We start from the raw sequence: 18,821 nt of genomic DNA, 5'->3' as shown, positions 1-18,821 counted from the left end.
CACGTGCACCTGACCAGGAGAGCCACTGCCCTATGACAGAGTGCCCACGGCGACAGCTGCTTCAGCTAGTCTGTGGAATTCCCTCCACTAGACGCAACATTGGATTTTTGAGATGAAAACAAATACTTTTAGTGACTCTGATATAGTGGATCCTGGGTTTTGTAAAAATAAGTGTTGTGTGGTTAATTTGTGCCCTAATGTGAAAAATTCTAACAACTTAACCTTTTTAAACAAAATATTAACAGCTCCTCATGTAGGCTGATGCCAGTATCCTTGGAGAGAGAGGGTGGGATGAAAAGTCTAAATATATATGGGAGTATGCCACCCTTGTTAACTCAGTTGAAGATAAAGAAAACTCTGTAATTAAAGGAAATCCTAACATCTGTCCCATTCTAAATTCTCCCCCATTAGAAAGGAGCCTGTGATTCTCACAACTACTCAAGGAGGAGGTTTCATATTTCTTTTCGGCACATTTGCTATTATGAAAACTATTTCAGTGGAGGGCCTCATTTAGGAAGTTAACATTTTGGACTTCCTGGTTTGGATATAATATTGAGCTTATTGAAGGCAGAGATAGCTGCCTCCAGGGCAATTATCTAAGTATCATTTAGGGAAGGGCTCTGACAGTTGCCTGGAAGAGGTGACTGACTCCACATATTTCTCCTGAAATCCTGCTTCTGTACTCAAACAATATAGCACAAGCCACTCACTGGATTACTAATCCCCCAAACAACAGCAGGCAGCTACACTGTGAAGTATATCTTGGCATCAGGGAGCAGTGTGGAACGTCCATGGAGCACACGATCCCTAGCAGTTTATATTTGTCTTACTGTTCCACAATCAGTTACCGTAATGATGGGGACAAGTTGAATATTTCATTTGTGTCAAGCACTTTGCTAAAAGCTTTTCCTATAAGGTGGCCTTTCACGCTTACCTTCCTATGCCACTGAAGGAAAACTGAATTCCGACAAGGCTGAATAGGTAGCTTATCCCAGACCGTGCTAATAACGATGAAGATGAGCCCCAAGTCAACCTTCTCTAGCTTCAAAACTAGACCTCTATGTTAAATTTTCATGCTGAAAATTCTAAAATTAATGAAGTCCTAACTATATTCGTCCCACAAGAAGTGACTTCTTGGGGGCCCGAGGGATGGAGCACTGGATAGAGCACCTGCTGTGCAGTCATGAGGACCAGAGCTCTCATCCCGTCACCCCCCACACACACGCTGGGTCCTGAAAATGCCTAAGATTCTGGCTGTAAGAGACCCAGTGCCCACTTCTCGTCTCAGTGCGGCACATATACACACATAAGTAAAAGAAACGAGTGGATGTGATCAAGATACATTGTATACAAGTATAAGATTGTCAAAGAATAAAGGATCTTCAAAAAGAGAAACGAATATCACTATTCACAAGTGACGATGTCTCCCGTTCCCTTTGCCTCTGCATGTTCATCAATAGTAAATCCAACAGTGAGGAATCACTCCTCCAAAGGCCAGCTTCCTTCCCCCATTTGCTATTAAAGAGTAGGATATTTCCCTTTGCTTTTTTTTTCCTTCCTAAATATGTGGTCCACAGAATACACACACTGGAATTCAAAAGGCATGTGTAGCTTGCATGATGGCAAATGTTAACTGTGTGCCTGTGGGACACTCCACACACTCCTTATTCGAGAATTCAGAGGGAGTGTCCCAAATATCTGCAAAGCATCCTTTGGTGAACTGACAACTTTGTATGCATGGAAAAGTCCCAAGTCCTCGGCCTCTGAGTGACTCTTGAAATGTTGCATGTCTGGTGTGTATAAACAGATAAGAGGACTTTCTTCTTCCTTAAAGAGAAGTAGCGAGTCTCTAAGAGCAGCATAACAGGAGTAGTACCTTTATACATGTGTTCTTTTTCCTTAATTTTTTATTTATTCTTTCATGATTTCACACATTTATACAATGTATTTTGAGCATACCCATCCAATATTACTTCCCTCCAAGTCCCCCTTGTGCCCCCAACCAATCTCCCTCACAATTTCATGTCTTTCTGTTTTGGTTTTGGTTTTTCTAGGCATGTGTTCTTGATGGATGCTCTCAAGTGATATAATCAGACAAGGTTGAGACACACAGAACTATCCTCTGCCTTAGAATCAATAGTCAATCATCCTTCCTAGACAAATTGAAACACATTGGTCATAAGGTTAAAATAACAAATCATGGTAGATTATTTTCTTATTGGTTTGTTTTGTTTTGTTTTGTTTTTCCAAGACAGGGTTTATCTGTGTAGCCCTGGCTATCCTGGAACTCTCTCTTTAGATCAGGCTGGCCTTGAACTTAGAGATCCTCCCTCTGCCTCTGCCTCTGCCTCTGCCTCTGCCTCTGCCTCTGCCTCTGCCTCTGCCTCTGCCTCTGCCTCTGCCTCTGCCTCTGCCTCTGCCTCTGCCTCTGCCTCTGCCTCTGCCTCTGCCTCTGCCTCTGCCTCTGCCTCTGCCTCTGCCTCTGCCTCATATAAGCCTTCCTAAGCATCTTTTTGTGGAAGTAGAGGGTAAGAATTACTTAAAGTGTAAACTGTTTTTAAAGAGCTCTATTAAGAAACATGAATTTCAAAAATGGACATTTTGAAAACATTTAAAATTAAAAAAGAGACTGAAAATGTAAATTTAAATGTATTAATTAAAAATGTTCAAGAACTCTCAGCTAAGATCAAGAGCACTCAAAGACAATGCCAAACAAATCTCAAGTTACCATTTTGGACTTCAAAGAAGAGTTTATTCACTCAGCCCAGGGATGAGACTCACCTCTCTGTGGCTCATTTCTGGTATGGTACATTTCACTTGGCAAAGCAAGATTTATGGACTGAAAATTTCTTTGTAAACCTTTTTATTATAATGGGACATATTCTGTTGTACCTAAGTAGAAGGGAAATGAGACACTTCCTTTCTTCTTGGATTATAAAATTGCATGTGTGTGTCTTGAGGACTACTCACTGTATACAGGCCATTCCTTGAAATTTGGAGCTATGAAGAGCATTAAAAACTGGAAGGAATTTTCTTGTGCTTTTTCGAGAAGTAACAAGACGTAATGAAGGGACTTAGACTTGTAAGTCTAAGGACTTGTATTTGGACCATAACTCCATTATTTAACTAACAATGTGGTCTTGAGGCCTCAGAATTCCACCCTGTAGATACGGAATGCTCATGGCTACATTGTATGATTGTTTAAATTAACACAAATAGCCAAGATCAGTTAGTTCCTAGTGCAAATAGAATCAGAATGCAGTGTTTATTTCTATGTTGGAGTGGATCTTCCTCGTGTGAAGGTTTCCCCTGACCAGTGTCTTACGGAATAACCCTTGAGTGGGAGAGACGGTACATGAAAACAGGTCATGGGAGACTGTCAGAAAAACACAATAAAGAGTCAAGGTTTTATCTCTTCATACTCTAATACATGCTCCATTGGTGACCACAGGCTGGGAAAGTTTAGGGTGATGAATAGCTATATAATCACCCAGCATATGGCTGTGTCAGGCCAGAATTTCCAGAGCCAAATTTCTTACTTTACATTATTTTGGAATGATTCTGCCCCTTTTCACACATAAATTGTGTGTGTGTGTGTGTGTGTGTGTGTGTGTGTGTGTGTGTCCGTCCAGGCCAGAGGACAACATTGCTCAAATACCACCACCTTGTTCTTTTCGCAGGTCTCTTACTATCCTGGAACTCACTCACTGACGAGGCTGGGCCGGAGAGCCCAGGGATGCTTCTGTTTCTACCGCCCAAGTGCTGGGTTGACAAGTGTGCACCAAGTGTGCACCACCATGCCCAGCCTGCTCACAAGGCTTCTAGGGAACTGGACTCGGGTCCTTGTGTTTACATGGCAAACACTTTACTGGCTGAGCCCTCACCCCAGCCCTGAAACGCTCATTTTTAAAACATCACTCCTCTGTGGACATTACAGCGAGAGAAAGAAAAATAAGACTTGGTTCTCAAAAGACCTGAAGTTTACATGGTAATGTCTGAGCAGGTGATTTTAACAGATGGCGCTAAACTTGAGCAACGCTGATGCTCTAACCCAGACCTTCCTCTCGCAGCCATCGTGACCTCCCACCGCTTGAGCCCCTTGTTCAAGGGTGGTGCAATTCCATATGTGTGTTAAGAGGTCACTGAGGGGAGCCATGAGGAAAGGCTCTAAATATGGCAGGCTCACCTCAGACCTTGCTATTTCGAGAGGCCCCTCCTCACCTGTCCCATTCATCATTCCTGGTGAAGCCTGTTTATTTAGCCGGAAGTGTGGGAACACCAGTGAGAAGCAACATCACACACACACACACACACACACACACACACACATACACACACACACACACACACGGCTGGAATGGGGACAGTGATATTTTTATATTATCTAACCAACTGCCAGCTCTTAATAACCATTTCCTCCTGCCATTTTGACCATGACGCCGTTTTCTATCCTTAGAAACGGTTCCATCTCTATGGTTCTTATCCTAAAAGAAAGCTAAAACGGGGAAGGAGAAGAAGTTAAAGCAACCCAACCGAAGTGGTGGGGGGAACTGCCAGAGGCGTTTCTGGAAGCTACGGTCTAACCGTGTGTGGTGGAATAGCCTACACTTCTCATCATCGGGTCGTGCAAACATGCAATTGGAAACACTCTCCGCGGGAATCTTCACGAAACACAGTGAAGGTTCTGCAAGTGTGGGAGGCAGCCCTTCTTTCCTCTGAAGCCAAGTGTACCTGGGGCATCACTGAGGCTGAACGCGATGCGCACCGGCTTATCTGCAGGCACCCTGGCTGTGCTGATCATGTGGGCACCTGAGGCCCGGCCTTCTCCTGGGTCTTCCAGCTGTAAGGACAAGAGACAGCCGTTGTCACTTTACCCAGCATCGTACTTCCACACCCCAGAGACCCTCAGTAATTAGAAGGGAAAGCTAGCAAGTTGCCTTTTCCCATGTTGTAAATACCTAGTCCATTTTTAATTTTTTTTCTGGCTTCTACAAAAATTACTTTGGTAATAGTCATTGAGGATGAATGAAATATGGTTTTAAAAATCTCTGCTTCGTATTTTTAATATCCCTTCCCATTGATCAGTTTAATCCTGGCTTTGAGGGTCACCTATATTGCTTTTTTTTTAATGAGGACAATATAAAAAAGATACAGTGTTGGGGGCTGGAAAGATGGCTCAGGGATTAAGAGTACTGACTGCTCTTCCAGAGGACCTGGGTTCAATTCCTAGCACCCATATGGCAGCTCACAGCTGTGTGTAATTCCAGTGCCAGGGGACCCAACACCCATGGCAAAACACCAATGTGCATGAAATAAAAATAAATACTTTTTTTAAAAAAGATACAGTTTTAATAGACTTTCAGATAGCTTCAGACTTAGCTACTTTTCCATGCTTAAAAGCCCAGTTAGGGGATGGGGAGATGGATCCACTGGTGAAGTGCCCACCACGCAAGCAGAAGGATCAGATTTCAATCCTCGTATAAAACGGAGGGGCAAGGTGGTACACACTAGCGACCTCAGTAACGGAGAGACAGAGACAAGCAGATCTCGGGGCCCCCGGGGCCACTAGCCTGCAAGCCCTATGTACTAGTGAGAGACCAGATCTCACAGAACAAGGAAGACAGATCCTGAGGAACGACTCCAAAGGTTGACCTGTGACTTCTACATGCATGTGTACACCTGCACACCTGTGTAGACACACAACACACATACACACAATGCCTAAATTAAATACAACGCTTTGTTTGGGAAGTAGTAAAGGATCAATATGATGGAATCATTTAAAGTAAGCCCCAAACCATTTTTAACCGTCTTACAATTGTAGTATAAACATGGCATTCTTAACTATCTAATGACCTAGAAATCTATCAAACATTTATGCCTAAGGTTTCACCTCTTAACAGCAGGCTACAACCAAAACAAAACTTGTCCACGGGGCACACACCTAGAATCACCAACACTTGGGGTGTGAGGAAGGAGGATCAGCTGATCCAAGGCAATATTTACTAAATAGTGAGTTTGAAACCACTTGGGCTACATGAAGTCCTGTCTTTAAAACAAAACAAAAAAAACCCCAAAACATCCTATGAGTGTTTGGCTCTACCTATTCAATTATTACCTAGTTAGTAAACTTAAAGATAATTAGTGGAAAACATCCTTTGCATAAGATGGAAGAGCAAAAACTGTTCTTAAGAGAATTTAATACAATTATACTTTGAAGAAGGTATTTGATAATTTCATGTTCAGTGGGACTAGAAAAACATGTTATAATAAACCCATGATATGGTTATTATTTAAATACATATATTTAACATTTCTATTTTTGGTCATGCCTCTCCTAAACTCTCTCCTCTCCATCTCATGTTGGCAGCAAAGCAAAAAACCTGCATGATATTTTAAGGAAAATGTCTCCAAAAATGGCAAAACATAAATAATGTCTTTAGCCATCCTTGGCAGGATCCTGGGAACCGCTGTAGCAGAACATTTTCTCATGGTCAGGTTTTTTTACTCTTTCCCATGGCTTTTCTGTGTCTAAAAACAGTCTCCAGAACACTGAGTGTTGTTTTTACAATTACTTATGTGGGCAAGTTCAAGGCATACATTTGTACAAGTGCATTCAGATATACATACGTTTTGAACCATCCTAGACACCATATGCTTATATTAAAGAGAATAGGCTTATATTAACCATCCAGTGAAGCTTAAAAACACAGTGACCATTTATGAGGCACTTAAAATTCTGTTAAGCCCATGAAGTTAACCCTACAAATAGCTATGAGCACCAGACATTCTACACACCGTGGAATGTAATTATAAGTTACAGAAGGATGGTATCCTGAATTTGCCATGACTTAACACAGGACTTCTTGCTTTTACAAAAACAACCCTCCGGCATACTTCTGTGCAGATTCCTCTGCTTAGTATCAAGTGTATTCTCTTAGCCACCTGTTTCTGAAGAAATAGCACAGATCGTCTCAAACTGAATAAAACCAACCAAAGCCCCCAAAGTTGTAGCTGAAAGGAGAAGTCTTTCTTCTGGACATCCTACAGCACCCAGTCCACCTGAGCATGACTTCTAGGGATGGGAAGCTCTCTCCTCTTGAGGTGCATCCCTTCACACTTTCCCGCGTCAAGAAATGAGGCGCGTGAGGTGGAAATCTACCCCTGGGGTTTACTCAACGGACCTCTGCTCTGCTCTTAAGCTGGAGGAATAAAATCGATGAACGCCACAGCTAAGGACGACGACAGCACAACAGGAAATATCTGTCTCCTGCAGAGAGAATGATGCCGAGGTCCTGTCGATAACTGCGTCTAAGAACTTGCCTTTTCATCACACTTCCCCGGGGAAACGGGCTGCTGGTCCCTTCTCCTGGCCACTGTGACAGAGCCTTAGTGAAGCTGCCGGTGCTCAGAGCGGTCAGTTGAGCCTCACACCTGCTGCCCTTACCTCAGTGGGTTGAGAGGCTGCGCGCTTGTGTAATCCAGGGCCAGCCACTGCCTGGGCCAGTTGTTGCGCGTGTGGAGTCAAGACTCAGCGAGAGACCAGTCTGCACCTGCTGCATAGCAGCCGCTGACACTCTGAGGCGCAGAGACAGCTGTCCACGCTACATACGACTACCTGCTCTGCCCCAGACCCCGGCGTCCCAGCCCACGGGACCTCCCTGTTCCGCTTCCTTGCACAGCCCCTCTCTCCTTCCCTCGCCACTCCAACAGCCAGGATGTTGTCATGTTTCTAGAAAAAGCAAGAGCAAAAGAAAAACCCTCCTCCTGTCAGAAGCATTGATAAACAGCGAGTTGTAGAGAGTCCAAATGTTTTAATTCATTAGTCCTGGCAAACCTAAAATAAACAGACTTGCTTCACAAGACAGGAATGTCTTCGTGGTGACCCAATCCGTGTCTGTGTCTATTCCAGCAAACTGGCAAAGATAGCATGACTCTAGTCAGCAAAAATGTCAGCTCAGCTAGACCCAGCCAATTTGGACAGGCCACTAGCTGACTCTTGGATCGTAGTTGTGATGATCCCATTAAGAAGGCCAGGTTTGAGGTTGAGCCTGGCCTGAGCTTGATGACTTGATCCATTCTACAAATGCAGACATTCACAACAGGGGTCAATGGTGAACAGGGAACATGACGATCCTTCAAACTTTTTTTTTACAATTGTAAATTTGGATGTCTTGGGTATTTAAAAATAACTGAACCATGATGTTAAGGTTAGATAGTTAAATACGAATAATATTAACAGAATGCAAGACAAGCCACAAACTGAAAGAAAATATTTACAAAATGCACATGGGAATTCAAAGTATTCAAGGAAATCTTAAAACTAAACAATAGGAAAACAACCAAGTCCAAAAAGGGAAGACAAGAGTTCTGAACAGATATATCATCAGCAAAGGTAAACAAGTAAACCTATGAAAGATGATCATCTCTTGTCATTAGAGAGTTGCAGACTTCAACAATGGTGCATCACTGTGCATCTATCCCCATGGTCCACATCCCAAAACAAATGGTAAAGTACTTATGTAGAAGAATGATACTTCTTCACTTCTAGTGGGAATACAAAATGGTAAAGGAACTTTGGAATGCAATTTGATCATTTCTTACTAAACTAAATACATTCTTACCATGTAATCCATCAATCACAGGCTGTTTAATGGTCCAGCATTCCAGGTTCACATGACATTAGATTGTAATTATCATGATGCACACATTTAGTCTCAGGAATAGAAGTGGTCCATCTTTTATGCACTGGGAAGTGAATAGTTGTTGTGTCTTGAATTTTAAATGTCATCCAAAGGTCCATGCATTGAAGGCTTGCTCTGCTACCCACAGTATGACTTGGATAGGTAGTGGAAACTTTCAGGGGTGGGGTCTCAATGAAGACTTTAGGTGACAGAGGTGTGCCCTTAAAGGAGATTATCAGTGTTCCAACCCCTCCTCTTCTCTCTCTTTGCCTCCTATATATAGTAATGTGAGAAGTTTTCCTCATCACATGCTTCATGATAAATTGCCTCTCCGCAGTCCCGAAGGCAACAGGACCAAGTGAGTATGGGTTACCACCTCTGAAACCATGAGACCAAATTAATCTTTCAGTTTTATAAGCTGACTTTCTTAACTCCTTTGCCAAAACAATGAAAACTAATGCAATACCATATCTTTATTAATTCCCACACCAGCTCCCTAGGCCTGCCTCTAGAAAGGCTGCTGGTGACACTGATGTTGCTAATGTTATCAGTAACTGCTAACCTCTGGATTCCAGTGAGGCTGACAGTTAGGGATGGGAAAAAACAGACCGAGGTAGCATCTTCCTTAAAGTGATAGTTCACATTAAACACATGGAAATCATCTCCTTCCATGATCATGTAAATAGTACCTGACAGATACATCATCTCTCTGTCCCAGAGTCACAAAAGTAATCCTGGAGGCTTCAGAGAGCATTGGCTGTAATGCCAATGGCTCCATCTTCTAGATGTCAAAGATGACTTCAAGAGAGAGGTGGTGTAGCTGAAGTTTTCTCCAGTCCTGCCTGGCCCACAGTCAGGACAAATCTCTCTCACCCAGCAGTCCCGCAGCCGCTCAGACCCAACCACGTAAACACACAGAGACTTATATTGCTTACAAACTGTAAGGCTTTGGCAGGATCCTTGCTGTCTGGTTCTTCTATCTTAAATTTAACCCATTTCTATTAATCTATGAGTTGCCACATGGCTTGTAGCTTACCAGTATCTTACATGTCAGTACTTATGGCAGCGGCTGGCAGCGGCTCTCTGCTTCAGCCTTCCTGTTCCCAGAATTCTCTTCTCTGCTTGTCCTGCCTATACTTCCTGCCTGGCTACTGGCCAATCAGCATTTTATTTATACAGAGCGATATCCCAGGCAAGGTGGGGCAGATGCCATGGAGGAAAGACTTTAATAAAGGATAGTTTGACAACAATGAGTAAGGAATAAATAAGAAAGTGTCTAAATACTCTAAATATGCTCTGCCTGAACCTGATAACATAAGTTGAACCTTTTCCAGCCATAATACCTACTAACTCTTCTGTTGTCTTATGAATGATGGTGCACTTCTGGACTTGTTACTCAAAACACACTCAAGACAACAACAAATAGGAAACACAAGTGAAATCCATTTCCACAGCTGAAACCCAAAAGAACCACATGGCACTTGAGGAATGCAAAAAATATAGAAATTCAATCCAGAAAGGATATATGTGTACATAAAAATATTAACACAGTAACAGTATGTTTCTGAGTGGTACCATTACCCAAAATTTTTGTTTTATTCTTTTCAACAGTAAGTATTTCACTGTTTGTGTTAGTCAACTTTCCATATCCATGACAAAATACTTGAGATAAATCAAGTTAAAGGAGGAAGGGATTATTTTGTCTGTTTCAGGGGCTTCCATCCATGGTCACTTGGGCCCATTGATTGGAGCCTGTAGAAGAACAGAACATCTTTGCAGGCGTATTTTGTGGAGATTGTGTTCTCCCTCACGGAAGGAAGCAAAGGAAGAAAATTCAACAGTCTCTTAAGTGCCCCAGCTGAGGATCAAGTCTAGAGCATAGGGATCTTTGGAAACATTCTAGGCTCAACCTAGAGCATTGTTATATGGGAAGTTATTTTTAATAAAGATACTTTTGGCTGGGTATAGCGCGCATGCCTTTAATTTTAGCACTTAGAAGGCAGAAACAGGAGGATCCCTGTGAGCTCAAGGCTGGTCTGGTCTACAAGGTATGTTCCAGACTAGCCAGAACTGTATAGTGAGACTCTGTCTCAAAGGTGGGGGGCAGGCAGTAATCTTAGAAATTTCTTATATGAGCTTGCTTCTGAATTATGACTTAGGATATGCTTATAGTATAGACTATTGTCATAATTTCATGACATAAATCTCTCAGTATAAAACAAGCATTCCTGAACTTACTTGGTTGCTCAGGAGGCACAGTCAAGACTGGTAAGGTCATCTGCAGACCAGCCTCTCCTCCTGCTCCTCCCCACAGTCAAAGTCCCTAGAGCCTCTTCCTGCTTCTTTTTGGTTTGGCACAGTAACACAGTGAAAATTCAAAACAAAAACTTCAAGGTTCAAGAGCAAATGCAAGACATTGCCCAGTTAGCTTTGCTTTTATCTTTTTTAATAACGTACAAAAATTGCATAGACTCTTTAAATTGTATTGTAGTGTGTGTGTGTGTGTGTGTGTGTGTGTGTGTGTGTGTGTGTGTGTGCCTGAGCATATATATGTGCACCACATGTGTGGAGGAGCCCTTGTATGTCAGAAGAGGCATCAGATCTCCTGGAACTAGAATTACAGGCAGTTGTGAGCTGCCACATAGATGCTGGGAACCAAACCTGGGTCATCTGTACAAACATGGTCTTAACCACTGAGCACCACCCTCCAGACTGTACAGATTTTTGATGTAAGAATTTCTGATCCTATCATGTCACCATCTTTCACTTTGAGGGAGACGAAGAACTGATTTCACTAATCCAAGTTGACTTGGGGTTAAGTTAGTAGGATGATCAACTTTAGATGGTTGTTTTCTGGAGGCTCAAGGTTAGAATGAAGGATGAGAACCACTAAGCTACCCAGTGGTTTCTCCTTCACGAATCTTACTAGAAAATGATGTTTTTCTATCCACTAAATGTTCTAACTTGGGGGAATTAAGAGGAAAGGTGAAAAGCTGTAGCCTATGAGTCCAGTCCAGGCTTCTATCTGTGTAAATAAAGCTTCATTGGAACCCAGCCCCAACCACCAACATTCACTCCCTATTTTTCTCACTGAAGATGGAGCCAACACACAATACATAAGAATCTAACATACAATACATAAGAATCTAACACACAATACAAAGGAATCTAACATACAATACATAAGAAACTAACATATAATATATAAGAATCTAACAACCTGGCTGTCTAGGTCCTGGTCTGGCTCTTCCCTTAGAGCTTCAGTTAAATCAATCAAATAATCTATGCTTCAGTTTCCCCAAAGTGGGGGATAATTTATCATTATTAAGATTAGAGTTAAGCCGGGCAGTAGTGGTGCATGCCTTTAATCCCAGCACTCGGGAGGCAGAGGCAGGCAGATCTCTGTGAGTTCAAGGCCAGCCTGGGCTACAGAGCAAGATCCAGGACAGGCACCAAAACTACACAGAGAAACCCTGTCTCAAAAAAAAAAACCCAAAAGATTAGAGTTAATATAAGTATATACAATAATGCCAGAAATACAATAAAAATTATCCTAATTAGAAGTTATTATTTTAAGGAGACAAAAAAATTGTTGAAAAAAATCATAAGAAGGACATTAATACTACCATTTTTAGGCTCAGGGAGCACTGTAGAAGAGAGGTCAGAAAGACTGTAAGAGTAACAGAAACAAATGATACAACTATAACACACACACACACACACACACACACACACACACACACACACAAGCTTAGGAACCATCCAGAATGTAGGGAGAGAAAAATTTCAAGAGCAAGAGGTTTAGGAAGACAGGAGCAAAACAGTGTCTTCGGGACATGATGAGACCAGTGCACTCATGAACTCAAAGCGGCTGTGATGGCCTGACCAAGACTTGTAAAGATCAAATCAGGCAACAGTCTAGTGTGGGACTCCTAACTAAGGAGCTATGGACAACTGATGGCTACTGGTGAAGGGAGACATTCTCTTCAAGGGTGCAACCCTTGGCAGGTCAACCATGCTCCAGTAGATGACCCCCAAACCCAGTAACAAATGGACAGCACAAACTGAACTCAATATGTCATTTTAAAAGAGAGGAAGAAACTTCACAAGGTAGCGCACACCTTTAGTCTCAGCACTTGGGAGGCAGAGGCCGGCAGGGACCTCTGTGAGTTTGAAGCCACCCTGGTATACATAGTGAGTTTCAGGACAGTGGGCTTCATAGTGAAACATGTTTGTGTGTGTGTGTGTATGTGTGTGTGTGTGTGTGTGTGTGTGTGTGTGAGAGAGAGAGAGAGAGAGAGAGAGAGAGAGAGAGAGAGAGAGAGCGAGAGAGCATGAAGTTGGAAGGGGGACATGGGAGGTGTGGCAGATCTGTGAGAAATTAGAGAAAAGAATTGGGAGTAGTATGATCAAAATGTATTGATATTGTATGGAATTCTCAAAGAACTAATAAAAGTATTTTTAAGAGAAGAAAAACTAACAATGATAAAAAGGGGGATATAAGAGGCAAAAGGCTATGATGGGTTCTGGGGGAGGAGTGGCCCTTTTGTCCCCACTGATGAGGCCACTGGGCTCCAAACCCATAGTCACATGGATGGCCCTGATTAAACTTAATAGATCACAAACAAACAAGACAAAAATACATGAATATAGGAAAGACGTTGAGGGGGGGAGCTGATAACAGGTTGGTGGAGAAGTGGAGAGGAATGGAGAGTAATCAGAATGTACTATATACATGTATGCAATCGTCCAAGAAAAAAACACATTAAAGCCACTTTTTTTTTTTTTTTTTTTTGGTTTTTCGAGACAGGGTTTCTCTGTGTTGCTTTGCGCCTTTCCTGGGACTCACTTGGTAGCCCAGGCTGGCCTCGAACACACAGAGATCCACCTGCCTCTGCTTCCCGAGTGCTGGGATTAAAGGCGTGCGCCACCATCGCCCGGCTAAAGCCACTTTTAAAAGGCAAAGATTAAAGGATATACACTCACTAAGACTAAACCAAGGAATAGTAAATAAATATTTAACACAGGAGCTATGAATATTTATGATCATTGGAACCAAAAAAACTAATAATGCACACACACACACACACACACACACACACACACACACACACACACACACACCTATGTGAGTGTAAATCAGACACTTCATAGCTCCATGCCCTAGTTTGCTTGACTAGGCCAGCAAATTTGCTGTAAAGAGTCAGTGAATGAATAAAAAAAATGTTCAGCATCCTTAGCCATCAGGGAAATGCAAATCAAAACTACTTTTGATATTCTATCTTACACCTGTCAGAATGGCTAAGATCAATAACACAAGTGACAGTTCATGCCAACAAGGATGTGGAGCAAGGAGAACACTCCTCTATTACTGGTGGGAGTGCAAACTTGTACAGCCACCATGGTGATCAATATGGCAGTTCTTCAGAAAATTGGGAATCAATCTACTTCAAGATCCAGCTATACCATTCTATATATACCCAAAGGACATTCTTCCCATCCTACCACAAGGACACTTGCTCAACTATGTTCATTGAGACTTTATTTGTAATAACCAGAAACTGGAAACAACTTAGATGCCCCCTCAACAGAAGAATGGATAAAGTAAATGTTATACATTTACACAATGAAGTATTACTCAGGTGTTTAAAAAAATGACACCATGAAATTTGCAGGCAAATGGATAGAACTAGAAAAAATCATCCTGAGTGAGGTAACCCAGACCCAGAAAGATAAATATGGTATGTATTCACTTATAAGTAGATATTAGCTATTAAGTAAATATTAACCAAGCCACAATCGGTAGACATAGAGAGGATAGGTGAAGAGGAGGGGTCTAGGGGAACACATGGATCTCCCTGGAAGTGGGGAAATAGGGTAGATTTTATAGGCCAACTGGGGGCAGGTAGGGACGGGAGCATGGAGACCAAGTTGGGGGGAGGAGATGGGGTGGAGGAAGAGAACGTGGAGAGAAATGGCTGGAATTGGGGGGGCATTTAGGAGGTGTGGAAACCTAATGCAGCAGAAACTTCCTGGGATCTATAAAAGTGATCTTAATGAGAACTCCTAGTAATGGGGGATACTGAGTGTCAACTGACCATTTCTGTAGCCAGGTGAGGCTTCCAGTGGCTTGACTGGGGTTGCATTTAATTGAATTCTTAGCCAAGGGGGTCCCATGGAAATCCCCGAACTACTCAAGCTGTTGCTAAGACAATGAGTTGCTCTCCCCAAACTGACAGTGGGGCCCCACTTCTGAGGACAACACCCACTCGCTCAGCATGGAGGAGTTGAGCTGGTGCCTACGTGGTAGCCTTCACTCCTACCTTCTGGTCTCTTTGGCAAAGACAGGTACTCTGCAGGCTACTCAAAGAGAATCGTGGACACCAACCCAGCCACAAAATCTTTGACCACAATCTGTCCTGCCTGCAAAATATGTTAGGGCAATGGTGGCCCAGAACTTGTAGGAATAGCCAACCAGTGTCTGATTTGACTTCATGAGATGGAATCCATGCCTAACATTGCCTGGGCAACCGAGAACCAGAGATTAGATATCCCAGAGACCAAGGGTAAAACCAAACACTACTAGTCCAAACAACAACAACAATAAAAAATCAGCAAAGTAATTCCTAATGGTGATATTCTGCTATACTCATAGATCAGTGCCTTGTCCAGTCATCATCAGAGAGGCTTCTTCCAGCAGCAGATAGGAACAAATGCAGAGACCCACAGCCAGACATTTTGTAAAGAGAAAGTCTAAATTGGAGGTCTCCATTAAATCCCTCCCCTCAGAGCTCACGGAATCCCACAGAAGAGGAGGCAGAAAGAATGTAAGAACCAGAGGGGATGGAGGACACAGGAGAACAAGGCCCTCTGAATCAACTAAGCAAGGTACACATGACCTAAAAGAGACTGAAGCAGGAAGCACAGGGATTTCATGGGTCAACACCAGGTCCTCTGCATATATAGTATAGCTATTATCTTAGTGTTTTTATGGGCCTCTTGACTGTGAGAATAAGTGAGTCTCTGACTCATGTGCCTGCTCTTGGGACTCTCTTCCTCCTGTTGGGTTGCCATGTCCAACTTCAAGATGATAATTTTTGCTTCATCTTACTATATGTTATTTTGTTGTATTTGGTTGTTATATCTCAGAAGCCTGTTTTTCTCTAATGAGAGATAGAAAGGGAGTAGATCTGGAGGGGAGAGGAGGTGAGAAAGGGAACTAGGAGGAGTAGAGGGAGGGAAAACTATAATCAGAATATATTTTTATGAGAAAAGAACCTATTTTCAATAAAAAAGAAAAAAAGAGTCAGAGAATGACTTCGGGTAACTTTTGTAAGCCACACAACCTTGGCCATAATTTCTCATTCCCATCCTAGACTGAATAGACATAGACAATAGACAAATTGGAAGGACTCCTATAAAATTTTATTTGGAAAAACAGTAAATAAATTTGTTCAAAAGAATGCCAGGAAAACTGCATTTTACACAATAAAATTAGTATTTCTTACAATTTTCAAATGTCACAAATTTTATTGTCCCCTTAGATTTTTTTCAGTATTTAAAAGTGAAAAAAAAAATTTCTAAGTGCGAGGCCATACCACAACAGATGGTGGAACAAGCTTTCATCTGAGGCACTTGATCTAGGAAGAATTAGCCATTTAGCCTACATTAGCTAAATCAGGGTTCTCCCAACTGGAACAAAGTGATATTTTGTCTTTGGCTTTTAAAAAATGATTTATCTAAAAAAAAATTAAAAGGCTTTATATTCCCCAAGGTTTTCAGTTGTCATTAATTAAACCTGACATTTGTGTTCCTGTTCTGACAACAGCTTAGACATTGGGCTCTTGGAGAGAAAATGAAATTTCCTCTAATGTTCTTAGCTGATAAGAAAATCATATTTATCTTACGTAACCCAATGTCCACATTTCCCAATAATATAACCTAGAAGGAATAGTATAACTAGGTCTTACATTTTTTCTCTTATTACAATATAGTTAGATTTACTTTTCTAAATGCTGTCCTAAGGGTAGTCTAAATTTCTTATCATCTGTAAATATTCCAATGTATACTCCCAAAAGGCAACAGCAGCCTTTTTTTAACATAACCAAAGAGTAATATTACATCAAGCAACGATGTTGAAAGCAATAATCCCTAGAATCATTAATTTTATGGTTAATTTATTATCCAGATACTTCAAACATCTACTTTTCTTACACTTTATTTTCTCAATGCATGTTTAATTTTTAATGTAAAACCCAAATGTAAGGTTGCTATGTTTCTTACATTTTTAAAAGTTTGCAATTATCCACTGCCTACTTCTTTTTTACATTTTTTTAATCTGTTAAAAAAAAACCCTACAGTTTGTCACATACAGCCATGTCTTTTAATATGCTTCTTTCTACATCTTCATTATAAACTGATAAGTAGACACAGAAAGTTGGGCACATTCTCATATGGATGTATGTACTTATTTTATGTGTATGGGTATTTTGTTTGCATGTATATTTGTATATCAAGTATGCCCTGCTATGTGCCTGGTACCTGTGGAGACTAGAAGAGGTTGTCTGATACCCTGACACTGGAGTTACAGATAGTTGTGAGCTGCCATGTGGGTGTTAGGAATCAAGCCCAGGTCCTCCAGTGTTCTTAACCGCTGAGTTATCTCTCCAGGCCCCAGAATTTTTTTTAAAACTACTTCACATGAAGTAAGCACTATTTCTGTCTCCAGTTTTGATCTAGATTCCAATTTTGATGATAATGTATATTAAACATAAGAGTAAGACTACACCTCCTCCACTGCTGGTGGGAATGCAATCTTGTGCAGCCTCTCTGGATATCAGTATGGTGGTATCTCAGAAAATTGGGGATCAACCTACCTCAAGACCCAGCAATACCACTCTTGTGCATATACCTAAAAGATGCTCAACCACACCACAAGGCCATTTGCTCAACTATGTTCATAGCAGCATTATTCATAATAGTCAGAACCTGGAAATAACCTAGATGTCCCTCAACCGAAGAATGGATAAAGAAAATGTGGTACATATACACAATGGAGTATTTCACAGTGGTTAAAAAAAAAGTCACCATGAAATTTGTAGGCAAATTGATGGAACTAGAAAAAAATCATCCTGAGTGAGGTAACCCAGACCCAGAAAAACAAGCATGGTATGTACTCACTCATAAGTAGATATTAGACGCAAAGCAAAAGAGAACCAGGCTGCAATTCCACAACCCCAGAGAAGCTGGGTAAAGAGGAGGACCCTAGGGGGACACGCATGGATCGCCCTAGGAAGAGGAAAGGGTTAAGATCTCCTGGGTAAACTGGGAGAGGAGAGGGAAAGGAATGGTGGTGGTGGGGGAACATGAGGGTTCAAGATGACTGAGTTGGGGAAGGGATGGAGAGGGAGAGCAATGGGAGAGATACCTTGACAGAGTGAACCATTACGGGGTTAGGGAGAAATCTGGAGCTAGGGAAATCCCCAGGAACTCAAAAGGATGTCCCCAGCTAAGACTCAGCAATGGTGGAGAGGGTGCTTGAACTAGCCTTCCCCTGCACTCAGATCAGTGACTACCCTAATTGTCATCATAGAATCTACAACCAGTGACTGATGGAAGTCGAGGCAGAGTCCCACAGCCAAGCACTTGGCTAAGCTCCTGGAGTTCAGTTTAAGAGAGGGAGGAAGGATTATAGGAGCAAGGGGGTTCAGGATCATGATGGAAAAAAACACAGAGATAGCTGACTCAATTTAGTGGGAGCTCACAGACTCTGGACTGACAACTGGGGAACCTGCATGGGACCGCACTAGGCCCTCTGAATGTGGGTAAAAGTTGCATGGCTGGGGCTGGAGAGATGGCTCAGAGGTTAAGAGCACTGACTGCTCTTCCAGAGGTCCTGAGTTCAATTCCCAGCAACCACCTGGTGGCTCACAACTATCTGTAATGAGATCTGGTGCCCTCTTCTGGCCTGCAGTCATACATGCTGTATACATAATAAATAAATAAATATATTTAAAAAAAAAAGAACTACAGAGTAATCCCTATTTCAAAAAAGGAATGGGATATGATATATGATGGCTGCTCACATTTAAAAAAAAAAAAGTTGCATGGCTTGATGTGTTTGTGGGTCCCCTAGCA

The 18,821-nt window shown here is 42.0% G+C and overlaps 1 protein-coding gene across 4 annotated transcripts in view; it reads right to left on the bottom strand.

Annotated features, from left to right (window-relative positions):
* The window catches only part of Map3k7cl (MAP3K7 C-terminal like), an 89,043-nt gene that overhangs the window by 33,181 nt on the left and 37,041 nt on the right, over window positions 1-18,821 (bottom strand). The window contains exons 1-2 of one of the 4 annotated variants that reach the window (XM_006987933.4): window positions 7,448-7,718; window positions 4,732-4,840 (exon numbers count right to left, since the gene is read on the bottom strand). In XM_006987933.4, the coding sequence (XP_006987995.1) occupies window positions 4,732-4,801 (70 nt within the window). In that variant the 5' untranslated portion in view covers window positions 4,802-4,840; window positions 7,448-7,718. Of the gene's footprint in view, window positions 1-4,731; window positions 4,841-7,184; window positions 7,260-7,447; window positions 7,719-18,821 lie in introns of those variants that run through there. The other 3 variants (XM_076549147.1, XM_076549145.1, XM_042259515.1) reach the window with 3 other exon arrangements.

This window comes from Peromyscus maniculatus, chromosome 12 (assembly GCF_049852395.1).
Source record: "Peromyscus maniculatus bairdii isolate BWxNUB_F1_BW_parent chromosome 12, HU_Pman_BW_mat_3.1, whole genome shotgun sequence".
In the NCBI taxonomy this organism is placed as follows: Eukaryota; Metazoa; Chordata; class Mammalia; order Rodentia; family Cricetidae; genus Peromyscus; species Peromyscus maniculatus.
This window is presented reverse-complemented; position numbering and strand designations above follow the sequence as displayed.